General features: G+C 37.0%; 1 protein-coding gene across 2 annotated transcripts in view; it reads right to left on the bottom strand.

Annotated features, from left to right (window-relative positions):
- Positions 1–11,553, bottom strand: part of caln1 (calneuron 1) — a 60,952-nt gene extending 49,399 nt beyond the window's left edge. The window contains exons 1-2 of one of the 2 annotated variants that reach the window (XM_083548950.1): positions 10,986–11,553; positions 6,380–6,504 (exon numbers count right to left, since the gene is read on the bottom strand). In XM_083548950.1, the coding sequence (XP_083405076.1) occupies positions 6,380–6,497 (118 nt within the window). In that variant the 5' untranslated portion in view covers positions 6,498–6,504; positions 10,986–11,553. Of the gene's footprint in view, positions 1–6,379; positions 6,505–9,319; positions 9,749–10,985 lie in introns of those variants that run through there. The other variant, XM_083548949.1, reaches the window with a different exon arrangement.
- Between the last annotated feature and the right edge of the window lie 5,904 nt (positions 11,554–17,457).

Here is a 17,457-nt window from a genome sequence, read left to right as displayed (position 1 = left end):
TAAGTGTGTTTGGTATTCTCACAAGCATTAATGCAACATTAAAAAAGGGAAGTAGCAGCTGAGTGGTTAAAGTGTTGGACTTGTGTTCTGAAGGTCATAAGTTTAAATCCCAGCAACACCAAGCTCCAGTGCTGTACCCTTGGGCAAGGCCCTTAACCCTTAACTGCTCAAGTTGTATGAATGAGTCTGCCAAGTGGCATAAATGTAAATCTAATACAAGAATTAATGTGGCATTAGTACCAATTTCACCACTTTTTGAGTCACGTAAATAATAATTTCTGAACAGACTAGCAGTGAAACAGACAATGTCAATTAATCAATTAATTATATATATATAAACTTAAAAACATAAAAAATTACTAAATTTCATTTGTATTTGTCAACTTAATATTCAATCTACTATTAACTACTAAGTCAGTCATTAGCAAATAATGATAACCATTAGCATTTCTTTGGAAATTCATTAGTCTTTTGAAAGGTCCATATGCTTTTTGTTTTGTCTTTAACGTTTCTAACTGGTTAGCTAGAAAAATCTTGCTGAATGATGCGAAATGCATTTTTAAAAAAGGCAGATGAAATGGCTTGACTGAGTGGGTTTAAAATTATACCGTTCAAAACACCAACACTTCCTTTATTTTAAGGTCAAAAGCATATAATGAATGATTCTGAACACTACAGGATGACAGCAAACTGCAGCACACACATTAAGTGCACAGCTCGAAGGTGTGCTGGTTGCATGGCTAGACAGTCATACTTACATATTTTATTCTGTATTCTGCTGTTCACATTTTGTACATATTTGATTTTAAGTAGTTCCAAAAGAAAACAGATAGGTGTCTGTGGTGAATGAAAGACTATTCACAGTAAGTAATTACTGACATTAATATCATTTGGGAAGAGATATAATTATTAATAAAGAAGATGTATGTTCTTTAGTATTATATTTATTTATGTATTTAATTCTGTGAAGCTGCTTTGGAACAAAGTCCATTGCCCAACTGAAATCTCCATAAACCATACTAAATTAATTATGGAATTTATATTTGGATGAAGAGGCATCTAACCTCTGAGTCTACTTGCTCTTCATGATTTCACTGTATGTTGCAAAAAAAAAAGCTATTATTTTATTTCTGTATGAATTGTTAATGTACGTTCTATTCATTGTCTCACCATAAACTTGGTCCTAAATGTCTACTGACTTGAAAACACTTTGTCTTTTATGGTTTAAAAAAAATATATTTTGAAAAAAGTGGGTAAAAAGCAAAAACACAGAAAAATTGCACAGTGAATGACTGGAAGAAAGTTCTGTAGATAGACAAGTCCAAATTTGACATTTTCAGCTCTAACAAAGAAACTTATGTACAACAGACAGAAGAGAAGATGTTAATCATGAAGTCTTAAATGATTGATGTTGTTTTGGAGCAGGGAAGGTTGGAAACTTATTCTAGGTAAGAGGAAAACTGAACCAACATGGCAACCATTCCATATTTCAACACCACTTAATTCCATCTAGACTGCAGCTAACTGTAACCAACAATGTCCAAGCTCTGTAAACATTATATAAATAGACAACAGTCAGCTAGAGTGTTATATATTATGAAATGCCTGCCAAGTCACTGCATCTAAATCCTATTAAATTACTCTGAGATGATCTGGATCACAAGGTCAGAAAGAAATATCCAACTATCGAAGAACACCTTTGGCAGGTTTTACAAGAGGTATGGCAAAGTATTTCAGTTGAATGTTTGAAGAAACTAACTGTCCATATACCAATAGTGAGTAAAGCTTAAACTTATGCTAAGGCAGGATTTTTCAATGAAAATAAATATTAACATCTATCTATTTACAGTATCTCACAAAAGTGAGTACACCCCTCACATTTTTTTTGTATATCTTCTTAAGGGACAATACTATAAAAATGAAACATCGATATATTTTAGAGTAGTCAATGTGCCTGAATAACTGCCAACAAAATTTAGTACACCCTAACTGAACGTGTCCAAAATGTAATATTGTGTGTGAGCACCACTGTTATCCAGCATTGCCTTAATCCTCCTGGGCATGGAATTCACCAGAGCTGCACAGGTTGTTGCTGGGATCCTCTTCCACTAGTCCATAATGACATCACGGAGCTGCCGGATGCTGTACAGGTGCTCATTAGGGTATAGGTCTGAAAACATACTTGGCCACTCCATCGCCTTCAAACTTCAGCTTCCTCAGCAAGGCAGCTATCATCTTGGTGGTGTGTTTGGGGTCGTTATAATGTTGGAAAACTGCCGTTCAGTTTCTGAAGGGAGGGCCTCGTGTTCTGCTTCAGAATGTCACAGTTCATGTTGGAATCCATGTTTCCCTTAATGAACTGCAGCTCCTCAGTAGCACTCATGCAGCCCCAGACCATGATGCTACCACCACCATGCTTAAGACCACAAGACATGGTTCCAGTAATTCATACTCTTGGACAGGTTTACTACAGCAAACTGTTTGCAGGCTTTGTGAGCCAGCTTCATGAGCATGCAAACCGACTTGCTGCAGTGTGCGGCGTACGGTCTGAGCACTGACAAGTGGACCTTCGGCTTCTGCAACCTCTAAAGCAATGCTGCAGCACTCATGCGTCTGTTTTTTAAAGCAGCTTCTGCACCTCACGCACAGAACGAGGACTCAACTTCTTTGATCCTTGCGCCATCTGTTCCGAGTGAAACCCGTCTTGAAAAACCTCTGTATGACCTGGTCACTTTACTGTAACTCAGTTTTAGAGATTTACTGATCTTCTTAAAGTCTGGGCATCTTTGTGGAGAGCAACAATTCTAATTCTCAAATCTTTAGAAAGTTCTTTGCGATGAGGTTCCATTTTTTTTTAAATCCAGTGGTCAGTATGAGAGAATTGTACTCAAAGCACAAAATTGTAACTGCTCTAATACAAGATACACAAATTTGTATGGTCCTTTCAAGCAGACAAAAACATGAACATGATGAATAGGACAAGTGGCTTTGCATGGTTAAGCGACGTACAGCTGTTATCACTTGGGGTGCACTCACTTTTTTTGAGTTATTTTGACATTAATGGCTGTATGTTAAGTTTTTTTAGAGGACAGTAAATCTGTACTGCTGTACATATCCAAGTTTAATTTCTATAGTATTGTTGCTTAGATGATATACAAAAATGGTTGCTAAAAAAGAGGGGTGTACTCACTTTCATGAGATACTGTATATATTTGTTTTTGTTCAAAGTAAATCTTCATACCATTAAATTACTTAGTTTGCTGTATCTACTACAATATATTCAAAATTAATGTAATAACTTTATAGATTAAAAAGAAGGATCTTTCGAACATGCTACTCACAGTTCAGTAAATAGCAGGTAATCCTGACAAACATCCCGGATTTTTTTCTATCGAACATAACTGTAACAATGTCAACAAATTCGCACCATGATTTGTAAACACATCTACTTCACCATAAACGTCTGTAATCTGAATCAGGGTTGAGTTTTACTCTAAGTATATATCTAACACACTACTCAGTATACTATTTCAGTGAGAAATGTAAAAAAACAAAAAAAACAATTATCCACACAGCTTTTAAGACCATTACCAAATGTTAGGTGTCTTATTTATAGCAACATCCTGAGTTATACTGATTATCCTGCATCATCACAAGCACTTGAAATATAATTGAATTCAACTTCACAGCAAACCTCAGAATCCTCTGATAGAAAACCAGTGATTATAGCTGACCAGTTAAATATTCTGTGCATTACTGTTCAGACAAGTGTGTCTCCACTAAGACATTCAACTTATTTTTGTGCATATCTACTCATAAATATATATAAGTGCCACCGATGAGTCAGGCTATTGAGTGTCTCTCTGCATCCAAGGCTGATCTGAACACAACTCTCATTTTGACAAATGCAGCTCCTCCATAATGGCTGATTTATAAGATCTGAATGCTGAGCTGTGATGTGACATCAGGCTGATGCTGCACATTTCTATAAAATTAAAAAGAGACTAAGGAATAAAGTACAGAAATGCCCCAAGCGCAGTGGGAACACCAGTAAATTCAGATCAGTATAAGTAAATAAGAGAAAAAGATGATAGCTCTATCGTGATTTCATGAGACGCTTTATAAATCAGTTTGACTTCTGCAAATAATCACGTTTGTTATATTAGCAGAAAAAACAACATTTTTTAGAATGAAAAACACCACCAGTGCATGAAACATTTCATAAATCATTTTTAAAATGCCTTTTCTGAAGATTCAAGGTGTACAATCTCTGAATATTTATTCTTGTAGTACATTCCTAAATTTCTTATTTCATGAATTTTTTTAATATATTCTGTTTATGTATGCTGGGGTTAAAATTTGGATTTATGAGCTAGGAGAGCTCTACTTCACTGATTAAATATTCATCTTTGCAAGTAAGCCAAGCAGACAGACAGGCAGGCAGACAGACAGACAGACAGACAGACAGACAGACAGACAGACAGACAGACAGACAGACAGACAGACAGACAGACAGATATAGATGTGGTCGTGCAATGAAATTGTAAATGCTGATACAAGAGCAGACTCACGGTGAAATAAAATGGCAGGGCCATGCAAACATTCTCAAAGTCTAAACATTGTAAAAGGGTAAACAGTGTAAAAACATTGGAGTAAAGTGGCAAATCATCTGAATATGATTATTGAATGTTGATAGTTGCAAATTCAAGTAAAAATAAATGTAATATTACTTGTTCATATGCTCAGACAAATTATTATTAAAACATAAACAATATGAGGTTAAAAACGTCCTGCTCTATGAAGAAATTATTTTCACATTTCAAGCCTTTAATATTTAGAAAGAAGGGAAGTTATCTGCAAAAAAATATCCAGGACGACTTCAACCTTAGAAATAAATCTTTAGAAATACACTATATGGGCAAAAAACTGGGGCACCTGACTTTCCCAGCCATGTTAACACAGTCAGTGGCACACAGTTGTGTAGGATGTATTTGGGTGCAGTAGCATAAAATTTTTCTTTCATTCAAACTAGGTTATAAACCTTTTTCAGGAAGTAATGATCCGGTACACAAATCAAACTCCATGAACATACTGCATGGTTTACATGAGTTGGAGTGGAAGAAGATCTTGAGTGGCCTGCTATAGAGTTCTGACTTTAACCCTATTGAACACCTTTATAATGAATTGGAATGCTAAGTGCACCCAGGACCTACTTTAATATCTGCCTTTACTAACACCCTTGTAGCTAAAAGAGCACACATTTCCACAAGCACACTCCAAAGCTTTATGGAACATTATCCCAGAGATTATTATTACTGCGAATGGGGACTACATGTGGAATGGGATTTTTTTTTTAAAGCACATACAATGTGTCAAACAATTCCTCATATAATGTAAATTCACACAGTATATTTAAATCGAAATATAAAAAAAAATACAAAAAGATTATATTTCAGTGTTTTTTAGAGGTGGAAACATGGAACTGTGTATCCACAGTGATCATATGTAATAACATAATGTGACATTTTCTATTTACTGATTCTCTTCCAATAGCACATTTGTATTTAACATACAACTGACTTAACTAAAGACATATTTTTACAATTTTGATATACAAATATATAGTATAAGGTAAAATGTTTGTGGACTCCTGAGCACCACACCCACAGAGGGTTTTTTTCCCCAAACTGCATATGTATTTGTATGCTGTAGCATTACAATTTCCCCTTACTGGAACCAAGAGGCCCAAACACTATTCCAGCATGAAACACTCCTATAAACTCGATGAAGACAGGATTGGCCAAGTTTGGTGTGGAAGACCTGAATTCAATACCATTGAAACCTATGGGATGGGTGAAAACTGAGAACTTTGTGACGGCTGCTCACTCAAATTTAAATTACTTTTAATGTGTCTGCATGTGAAATATTATCAAAATCTAGTCATCTCAGAGGTGTAAAGATAATTATAGCTGAAAAGGGAAGACCTACACCATCCATGGTTGTGTAATGGGATGTTCAGTACTCAGGAATCTATATACTTTTGGCTATTAGGATAGTACAAGAACTCTGCATGCTGCTAATTTAAAACAAATTGCGAAAGCTCAACACTCCAGAGGTCCTACCAGATTTAGTGGTCTATACATGCATTAATCGTTCAGGCTTGCCAGGCTTATTTCATTTCCTCTCTGAATTGACAAAAGCCATTATCTGGGGTGACTGAGTATAATATATATTCAATTATTTGATCAGTAGATCATACAGAACTGCCAAAATCTTTACCCATAGATTATTTCATAAAATCACTGAACACTCCTGCAGTAAATGAGAGCATTGCTTGTATGTGCTATATGTGCTTCGGAGAAAGCTGATTTTTACTCACCATCTAGTTCCTCTGCAGAGATACTAGCCAGCTGGTCGCTATCGCTGCGTTCAGACAGAGAGCGGCTCAAATAGTTGCCTTTATACAGCAGCCCTGCCGTCACATGATGGAAGGGCATCTTCTCCCTAAACAACAATGGAAAACGTTAGACTGAAAGTTAGCAATTCTGCTTGCAGCAAACTCTCAGTAGAATCCGGAAACAAACAAGAGATATAAATGTGCCAACATTTATTCATTCCAAAAAAGCATGCCACATCCAGTGCTCATTAGCATTCATAGTGTGTTGCACTGAATGAGGAGAAAACTGGAAATTCCTTTTTTGCGTAGTGTTCTGTTACAATTTCAATGTAGTTATTATTTTGTAAAAAATTATGCAATTAGGTATTACAATTACAATTAATTCTGCAAAAGGAAGTACAGATATTTTGGAAATCACTATACAAGACTTTGATATAATTACATTTAAATTTCATTACATTTTAAAAAATGTATTGACCAAAGATTGAGTCTAATCTTCAAAACAGAGAAATTCCATTCATTCTTTTAGTACAAATTCATTTTATGTACAAAATTCATATCAGGCTGATCATTTCAATGTGTATCATGTCCCTGAGTTAAAGTCGGCATAAACACAGCCAGTGTAAGACATGTGTAACACTGTGTAAAAATAACAAAAGTAATTCAGAGAGTCTTTACTTTTATATAAATGAAACATAGGCTGCAGTATCACCAAAGAGCTAATAAATATTTAAAAACCATAAAATATTATACAAAATTTTAATTCTTTACCCGTATTACCAGAGCTAAAAACCCTCTATGAGCAGCAAAAATCCATCTAAATTTATTTAGCTTGAATCAGTTCTCAATTTTCGAGATTTCACTTCCTAGCACAAAACCTGGCCAACTCTAAAGCTTATGCATAAGGCACAGTAACATTTTCATGGACCACCAGGACACCCAGCATGAAATTTCCCCTAGTTCAGCAGAGACACTGCACTTTGGGATCGGAGCCTATACACGGTGTGAATACACAGCCTGCGCCTGGTCACATTCAGCTGTAAAAGAGAAAAAGAAAACCAGAGCTAATACAAGCAGGCCAGATTTAAAGTGCAGCCCACTGAAGGTCGTTCAGCTGATTGCATGCTGCTGACTGTAAAAGATGGATGCTGCTGGGGGACCAGCAGTCGTGAACCCAACAGCAAGCCAAGTGAACCGTAATGAAATGGGTGGTTGTAAATCAGCGAGTGAAATGAAATCAGCTTAGTGATCGGGTATTTTTCCACTGAGGTGAGAAAACCGACTATTCCTTCCAGTAAGCTTTCATCATCGGGGTCTGCATACTATTTCAATAATATTCTTTTATTAATGACGCAGTAATATGGACATGGATTATGACGGCCTATTTTCCAGCTGCTTGTACTGTTTCATTAATGAGTGCATTTCAACTCATTTACAACCTATTAATTTAATCGCCACTTACTGGATGTAATCAGCAAATAACAAAGTGGCAGCATGAATAAGGTTTTCAAAAACAATTCAGCAATTCTTTTTAAACTTACACTTTGAGGTCCCTAGTGCTTGGCTGGTCATAACAGTGGTTTTTTTGGCACCGACTGAAGCTTCAGGCCTTTAAATTATCCAGTCTGTCCATATTTTCCACATGAAAAAACCTTTACATTGAAAGCATCCAAGGTTTTTTTTTTTTTTTTCCAATGTAAATTTCAATAAACACACTGTGCACATCTTATTCAAATAGAGCTAAAGGACAGAATAAATCACAGTACTGGAATTATAACAGCCCCAGCTGAGCAGTCCAATGTGGCACATTTAATTAAGCTAATTATCTCGATGTCTCTAGTTGTCCAGGGGATTGCAATTGAATTTGTTTCGACTGTAGATTATAACTGGTGAATAATAGAGTATTTGAGATCACAAGCAACTCCAAAGCATTTGCTGTAATCACTGTTATCCTTTGGTATAAACCAAATTCTGAAAAGAATTGAGTGAATACTCGATTTTAATATGATGTGCGATGTACTTTGGGACTGCTTGACCATTTCTTTACGTTTTTTAATACAGCATGTCTAAACAGGAGGAGACTGAAACGAAGCCCCCATGCGGTGTCTTGAGAACACCTTGGAGCTGAGAAGAGGATGACTAATCCAACTGCTGTTCCACTAAAGAGCAAAGCCTTTCAAATCGCATTTCTTTTTGTGCAAAAGCACAAAAGGTCAGTGAGAACACCTTCCACATTAAAATAAAACCCAGCACTGCTAAAACACATTGTGACTAGGTGGAAAAAGTGGCAAGAGACAACAGAAGAAAGAAAAAGCGATGGTGTGTGTTTAACAAAGAGATTAAGAGAGAGAGAGAGGAGAGAGAGAGAGAGAGAGAGAGAGAGAGAGAGAGAGAGAGAGAGAGAGAGAGAGAATGATTACAAGCATTTTGTCCGACTAGGGACTAAACTTTAACAGATAACAGTGCTGACTTTTTTTTAAAAAAAAAACCTTCCTAACTTTTTACAAATAACAGCCTGAAGAAACTGCCCTTTTTTATTGAAGAGTGACAAGAAGAAAGGAACTTATTCAGTATGGTAAAATATAAAAAATATAAAAAATATCAAGTATAAGCTGCTTGTAAAAGGCAAAACTTAATAATAAACACTTAGAAGAATCAAATGTCAATATTTGCTAGTATATTTGCTAATATAAAGGTAAAACTGAAAACCCTATTAAAATGAAGAAAAAAAATATTGATATTAAATTTATTCATTAAATATATATACAATAGCTCTAAAAAGAAAAGAAAATCAATACATCGTACAATAAAAGCAGCACAACATAAGCACATAGTCAAGTAACCTTCTACCACCTCCTCTAAAAACACCTTGGTAGAAAAAGTATCCTTCAGGCTCAGCCCTGGCATTCTGCTTCATCTTACCCATTCTGGTGGCACTCCTCGGGGTACTGCAGTGTCCCATTCTCTTCATCACCGTCCCAAATAATTCCCTCCTTCGTCCCCCTCTTCGGATCGGTATCCTCCATCAGAAAGAAAAAGAAGCAGGCACCGGGCAGCTCAGCCCGACCACCTCCTGTCTCGGCTCCTCTCCCGAAGGAGCATGGAGCAAGAGTTAAATCCCAGGGCGATTTCTTCAGCAGGTAGTCACTTGTTCGCGTCCACAGTCCGTCAAATGAAAACGCACTAGCTGCAAGTTCATTACAGGAGCTGGATGATTAGAGTAGCAGATCATACTCTGCGGTTCAGAGTGTAGTTGCAGCAGTGCCTCAAGACTGGCTGCTCCATAGTGATTTGTGAGCGAAGGCGCTCCCTTAAAGCACTTACGCAGCACACAGTGCCTCTTGAGTCACTATTACTATTACGGACAGACGCACTTACTGGGGGCTCGCAAGGGAATCAGCATCAACTGTAATCACCAGTGAGGCTGAAGACATGTGTCTGACATGAATGACATGAATGTTTTTTTTTTTTTACTGGTTTGAATGTTAGGTCTGGAAACTGAACCTGAAACGGTGTCTTTTAGAGATTTGTGACGATTGATCTTTAAGTAGAAAACACACACTTTCAGTGACATTTGCTGAAAACAGTCCTACAAGCGTAATGTCAAAACAAGCCTGTGCTTCGTGATTTTGTAATTTGGTGATTTTATTTACTCTGGATTGCAGAAATGTATAAATGGCAGCACTCATCAGCAATCTGATTTGTGAGCTGTGCTGAAATCGATACTGGTGTGTATTCTATTAGCAATGCTCTACTGATTTATTCATTCATTGTATTTCCATCAGATCATCAAATTCAAACACATCCATCCACTAGCAAAGTCTTGTCGAGGACATTTAATAAATAGATGATGATGATGATGATGATGATATGATAATTTCAATATTATTATTATTATTATTATTATTATTATTATTATTATTATTATTATTATTATTATTATCAGAAGTAGTAGTATCAGTAGATATATTATTTCTCTATTATTTAATCATTTAAATACATTTTTATGTTTGATTTGTATTTATTGTATTAAAACATATATGGATTAAAAATGCAAGAAGAGATTTAATCTTTTTTTTTGCAGTTTCTCTTTGGAATGAAACCAAATCAGATGGCATGCAAAACCTGAACAAGTGAGTGTGTGTGTGTGTGTGTGTGTGTGTGTGTGTGTGTGTGTGTGTGTGTGTGTGTGTGTGTGTGTAGGTGTGGGTGTGTATGTGTGGGTGTAGGTGTGGGTGTGTGTGTGAGTAGGTGTGTGTGTGTGTGTGTGTGTGTGTGTGTGTGTGTAGGTGTGTGTGTGTGTGTGAGTAGGTGTGTAGGTGTGTGTGTGTGTGTGTGTGTGTGTGTGTGTGTGTGAGAGCGAGAGAGAGAGAGAGAGAGAGAGAGAGAGAGAGAGAGAGAGAAAGAGAGAGAGAGAGAGCGCGCGCGCTATGATTTTGATTTCAGTCTGATTTCAGGTTAGAATGAATCAGACAACAGGTGCAAAACAGCTCAGAAGCGATCCGTCGAAGGATTTCGCCATTTTTTTCCCCACGTAATTACTTTTATTGAGCATATTTTTTCATGTCAAACTTTTTGGAAGGCTCACCTTGAAAAGTAAGATCCAGTGTTTGGAAGTCACGCGCGCGCTCAGATCCGATCCGACATCCGATCCATTGGATCAGGGATAGAGGGATACATAAATAAATAAATAAATAAATAAATAAATAAATAAATAAATAAATTGGAAACTGGTCGTGGGTTTAATGTCTGTTCCGCGGAAGTAGAATGCGTGGCATGAGTCCAGATCGCGTCCCAGATCCAGAAGCTCGAAATCCAGTCAAAAGCGACAGCTTTCCATCATCTCCACATCCGCCTCGGAAACACACGCGTCTCGGGTGGGCTTCGGTACCCCCTCCTCCTTAAGTGACAGCTCTCTGCTGTGGACATCCAAATGAGTAATGAGGAAAGTACTGCTCACCAAAGAGGTGACCGATAACAGTGTGTGGAGGGGAAACAACTGGCACAGAAGCGATCAGGGACCATCTCGGAAAGAGCAGGGGTCCAGCTCGAATTGTTTGTGTAGTGATGTGCGAGCTGCTCTGCCGCTTTCCCACGGTTACCATCACAGCATTAACCCGTGCATGCCTTCCACACTGCCTGCTACATGATGATGCGGAAGCACTACGCCACCACAGGCTCTTACACAACACTATACAACCAGGAACCAGAGAAGAAGACCACATGAGTTGTCTACTAATGACTACTATGCCCTTAAAGATAAATAAATGTAAAGATAAAGATACATAATTTATACCATATGCTTACTGTATACACAGGACATACATCGCATTATCCATTGAATTCGTTTTTTAAATACCACACAGCGTCGTGAGGAAGCCTGGAGTTGTGGAGAACTTGGGGCACAAGGCAACAGACACCCTGGGTGGGGTCGCCTACCCATTATAGGGCACGATTGTGCATATATATACACCGATTCATATGCTACAAACTAATCGGAAATGCCAATTAGACTACAATGTAGGTTGTTGGCCTGAGAGAGGAAACCGGAGTACACAAAAGAAACACGTGAAGCAAAAGAGAAAAGTATTTAGATGGAGATGTTCTCATGCCAAAGGTGCAAGACCCCATTAGTGTACTAAATAGTGTCTAGCACAGGGGTCTCCAACCTTTTAAAACTAAGAGCTACTTCTTGGGTACCGATTAATGTGAAGGGCTACCAGCTTGATACACACAAGTCGAAATAACAAATTTGCTCAATTTCCCTTTAATTATATGTTATTATTAATAATTAATGATATTTATCTATATCTAGTTATCTATATTTTAATATTGTCATCAAATTCACACCAATGCAAGTGCGATTTAAAAAAGAATAGCAACAAAAAATTAGATGCAGATCACGTAAATGACGTTATGGTGAGCTATTTTTAGAAAAGGCCCCCGACTCATGTGGTCTTTGCGAGCGACCTGGGCACCATGTTGGTGACCCCTGGTCTAGCATCTTGTGGCGGTGTACCATTGGGGCGTTCACCTATAATCAAAGCTACACCCAAGTCAGTGCTGTCCAAAAATGTGTTAAAAATACACTCCCACATACTGATACTACACTACATACAAGTTACAGGCAAATGTTTCTTAAAAACTGCTCATTGAACATCTCATTTCATAACCTCCAGTCTTCTCGCTTTCTTCTAGATTTTGGAGAATGGTTGTGATGATTTGTCCATTCTGCTACAAAAGTGTTAGCGGTCACACAGTGATGTTTGGTGAGGAGGAGTGGCATGAAGACAGGATATTGTGAGTTCAAATCTAAGCATTATCACATTGGGCCCTTAAGCAAGGTCCTTAACTCGAAACTGCTCAGCTGTATGAATGAGATAAATATAAAATGTGGTGCCTTTTCACTTCTGTAAGTCACTTTGGTTAATGGTGTCTGGGAAATACTGTTAATTATGAAAATATATATGGCTCTGTGCCAGTTCTTCCATTCCAAACTTGGCAAACCATGTCTTTGTAGATCATACCTTGTGCACGTCTGGATCAGGTTTGGGGTCTGTAATTCTACTGAATTTTTTTTTTACGAAACCCACATGGGTATGATAATCAGGTGAAAAAACATGTCTATACAGTAGAATACTATATATATACTACAATCTCATTTGGTTTGTACAATTAAACTAATAAATAGCAAAGCTAATTTACAGTAATTACCCACAGAGCAAAATTGGTTTGACCCAGTGATAGACCACACAACCCACTTTTAATTGGCCCAAATACAGCAATGAATTATGGTACATGACTGGACCAGGTCTTTTTGCCAGAACTCGGTTCTTAGCATTAAAACAAAAGATTTGACATTTTAACAAACAAAAAACAATCCTTTAATGTCAATGTGATGTTTCAAAAAGCTCTTAAACATCTATGATTAAGTTCATGAACAAGTGGCATTGTGCACACAACTTAACCTGTTGTACTGTCCTGATGCTATTTTCTCTGAATCCTCTCTCTCCTGCCCCCATCTCTATCCGGGGACACATATAGCCAGGAATCGATTTTCTTTTATGTGGCCACAGACGTCAGGTAGTTACGCCTCACAGCTGCTAAAACATACATGTAACATTTAACTTTCCATGATGTTAACTCATACTAACTCTACAATCCAAAAACAGCAACACATACTAACTATATAAAAACAAGGCCAGTTATCACTTACCAAACTTTGTGCGTTTTGCTCCAGAGTAGAGAAATCCACGATGGTTGGTGAAGTGCTGCCTCAAGAGTGCATTAGCGTCCACTGTTCTAGACTCGACCTGATTGGTAGATTTAGATTAGACTGGTGGAGAATGTACTTATTTATTTACTTATTTTTTTTATTCATTTGCCATAATAGACATTTTAAGAGAGAAGAATTATATGTAAAATAAAAATTGGCCTTATCTTATGCATTAAAAAGGTTTAGAGAAAATCTGAAATATGTTTCATGTTATTATAGAATATAAAGGGTTTTATAATTAAATTTACATACATTTTTCATCTTAAATTACTTTATTACATTATTCATCAACAAAATTTTGTTTGATGAAACCTTGTTGCATGCAGGAAAAGATGAAACAGCTGTGTGTTTGAAAATATTATTGCTTTACTATCTGAAAGATCTAAAATGACATTTTAACTGTGGGATACGACTGTCCACACGTATGTGGCCCGCAGTTCTATAATTTGCGTCTGGGCCAAATAATACACATAATGACTGGCCCATATCTTGTTTGCCGCCTTAAAGACGGTTCCATCTCCACCATAAACAGGCCATGTTGGATTCACATGCCTCATGCCAGTGCCAACTGAATGCCAACTGTGCCGGCTTCATTCCAAATTCAGCCCCAGAAGCCTTTGCTACTTGGGTAGTTGTCTATGTGTCCACAGGTTGTAAAATACTTAGCCCTTAGTGCCGGTTTACTAAATAGTATGCATACAGATATGAAATAGCATGCCACCACATTGTAAAATAGCCCTGTACTGGTGGAAAAAATGGAGGAGCATTTCCTGTCTAGAAAGAGACATTGTTGCATAAACTATAGAGTAAAGCAATATAGTAGCAAACAAATTTTGTTGTAATGTAATGTAATAGTAGTAAACTAAATGATTACCATAAAATCTGGGGTTATCGCTCACTATATAGAAATCGGGGTGGCAAGTGGTGTTGCATCACAGTTTACACATGCCAGTATTTATGTCTTTTCTAAGTTACCTGTAAGTGGGAATCTTTGTGTAAACATATTTATTTAAGTCCGTGATGCTCCATGATCTCCTAGGAATTATGCCTGTATCAGATGAAGCACTTTTTTGACTTTTTTATTATTTTTTTTAACTAATCAAAAGCAAAATTTGTATTCACAATAAGTGAACATGCAAAAATAATAGTATATTTAATTATGCTTATTTTTGGTTTTTACATAATTACAACAATGTTAATCTGTAATCATTATCCATAATGCTATAAGTACACATTAGCAGCTTGTAGACTAGGCAAGTCTCGATTGAACGTGTCTCAGCCATAAAGAGAATGAGAGAGAGAGAGAGAGAGAGAGAGAGAGAGAGAGAGAGAGAGAGAGAGAGAGAGAGAGAGAGAGAGAGGCAGGCAGGGAGGTAATCTAAAGATTAAAATTCATCCAGAAAAGGATAGTAATTAAAAAACACCTAATTCCCACTTAATTCCAGCACTTTTAGTTTTCCTCAGACCTCATTGAAAGCTGAATGTGGGTCAGCATGTATTCATTAATCACTGCTAAATGAGAAATACACTGGCCCCATGCATCACCATCTAAAGAACAATTTCTCTTCTTAGTGCTAATTCATTCCGAGAAACACTGTTCATTGGATAAAGGAGTATAAATCACCAGACTCTTTTATGCATCCATAAGATGGATTATTCATTTATTTAGCCTAATTAGATCATCGAAATAAAATTTGTTGTACTATCTGTCATTCGAAATGCGTTTTGTAACAGATAATATGAAGATGTTACACTAATTAGCGAAAGCAAAGCAAAAACATGGAGTGAACATTAGGAGCATTTCGGTAGACGCACAGCAATGTGCAAAGAACAATTCTCTCAATCACTAATAGTCACAAAAGCGCACAGAACAGCAATGCGATGATATGATGTGATAATTAGAATCCCCCACACTTCTCAGCCACAGTGTCTTCTAAACCCTTCCACCAGCTGACTCACTTGCTCACTCACTCACTGGTACCCACATTCACATGTACCCAATTTTCTCTTCAAGGATCTTCAATCAAAAATAAACAGAATTAGCTGACCTTGAAATTAAAACCTTGTGAGAGCTGCTAATTAATAATGATAATGACAATAGAAAGCGCAAAATGGGATCATTCATTAAGTAACATTGTGCATTAGGGTACGTCTTTCCTAGTTATTGCTATTGTATTGCCTTCATTTAATCAGAATGACTCTATTGGAGACTTAATGGTGTTAAGCATCGTTGTTTTAAAATATGTATGTTGCATGTAGACAAATGGCAAATAATTAAGAAACAACATAATGTGTCTTTGGTTGTGTTGGGCCAGAGTCAGTGTGAATTGGTGAAATCACTGGAAACGCTTTCGAGGGATCAATTCTAAAATCATTCATCCAAAACATATTCATTCAGCTGGTGTTTTGAAATCATAAGAGCTCATTCTAAAATCTCATTTGGTTCAATTCAATTCAATTACTTTTTATTATATAGAGCCGTTATCTATAGACAATTGCACAGAAAGTAAACATTCATTTGAAATATTTCAATTTGTCCATAACGAGCTAGCTAGTGGCAACAAAGAAACAAAGAAGCTAGGAGAAGATATGATGAAGAAGCTTTGAGAGGAACCAAAATCCAAAAGAAACTCGTCCTCATTGGGGAGGAACTAAACAGCTGGAAACACTCCCCTGTCTCCATCAACTGAACTGAGGTAGAGTGGGTCTCCAACTTTAAGTTCTTGAGTCCACATCTCTGAGGAGCTGTCTTGGCACCATTTATAATTCTTGCAGAGTCTTAAAAAAGTCCAAATGTCCACAGGGATTTTAACAAGTTTTTACCATTGCATCATCTGACCAACTCCATCATGGTTGCAAAGGGTGGTCAAAACCACCCAATGCATCATTGGCACCCAACTACCTGCCATTGAACACCTTCACCACAGCAGATGTCTAATCTAATCAAACTGTGGTAATTTTGCTAGCAGGCATATGAGTATGAGCATCAGAGTCATTTCTGTATTTATTAGAAATTGAAAAAGACTGTTAAATGAGAAAGACGAGTGCAAATAACCCTTTGCTTTATAATAGCAGTCCAAAGGCTATGCAAGGAAAAACATCCACAGTTATCTTCATGGTTTCTATGTGCTACCATTTGCATTAGATCATATCTAAGGGTGAATATTATGCTATTTATGGGACGAAGGGAATCCTTCGTCCCATAAGTAGAAGCAGATAGTAGAAGTAGAAGCAGTTACGTTAAGATCTTTGAGAATATTTTTAGAGGTCCATTGTGCTCTCTACATAAGTGTGGAGTGATCCTGGAAGAGACTAGTCCCATTAGGATTAGAAATGTCTTATCATATGTATGTAAAAAAAGTAAAGTTTTTGCTGCCCTGAACAACGAGAGCGACCGAGCGATACGTCATCAACTAAGGGACTGATGCGACCCTCGGCTAAAAGCTGGGAACCGGCAGCGTGGGTTTGCTCGTGCCTTCAAAATGTGCTCGCAAAATAGGGTAAAATCTTGCGAGCACGGTCACTCGATTCTCCGTTTGCTCATACTATTAGTTGCTCGTACAATAGGGTTTTACTGTATAATAAAGAATAAAGAAGATACTTTATATCATTAAGTAATATACAACGGTTCTCAGTTGAAAGTTCATAACTTCAAATCATTTAAAACTGATTTATATGTGAGAAATTTCATTAACTCTAATGTCTACCATTCTGTTTTCTGCATAATATTGTAAAATTATAAAGCTATATATTTAATGGTTTAATTTTAATGAAACAGCTCTTA

The sequence above is a fragment of the Silurus aristotelis genome (assembly GCF_946808225.1).
Source record: "Silurus aristotelis genome assembly, chromosome: 8".
Lineage (NCBI taxonomy): Eukaryota > Metazoa > Chordata > Actinopteri > Siluriformes > Siluridae > Silurus > Silurus aristotelis.
This window is presented reverse-complemented; position numbering and strand designations above follow the sequence as displayed.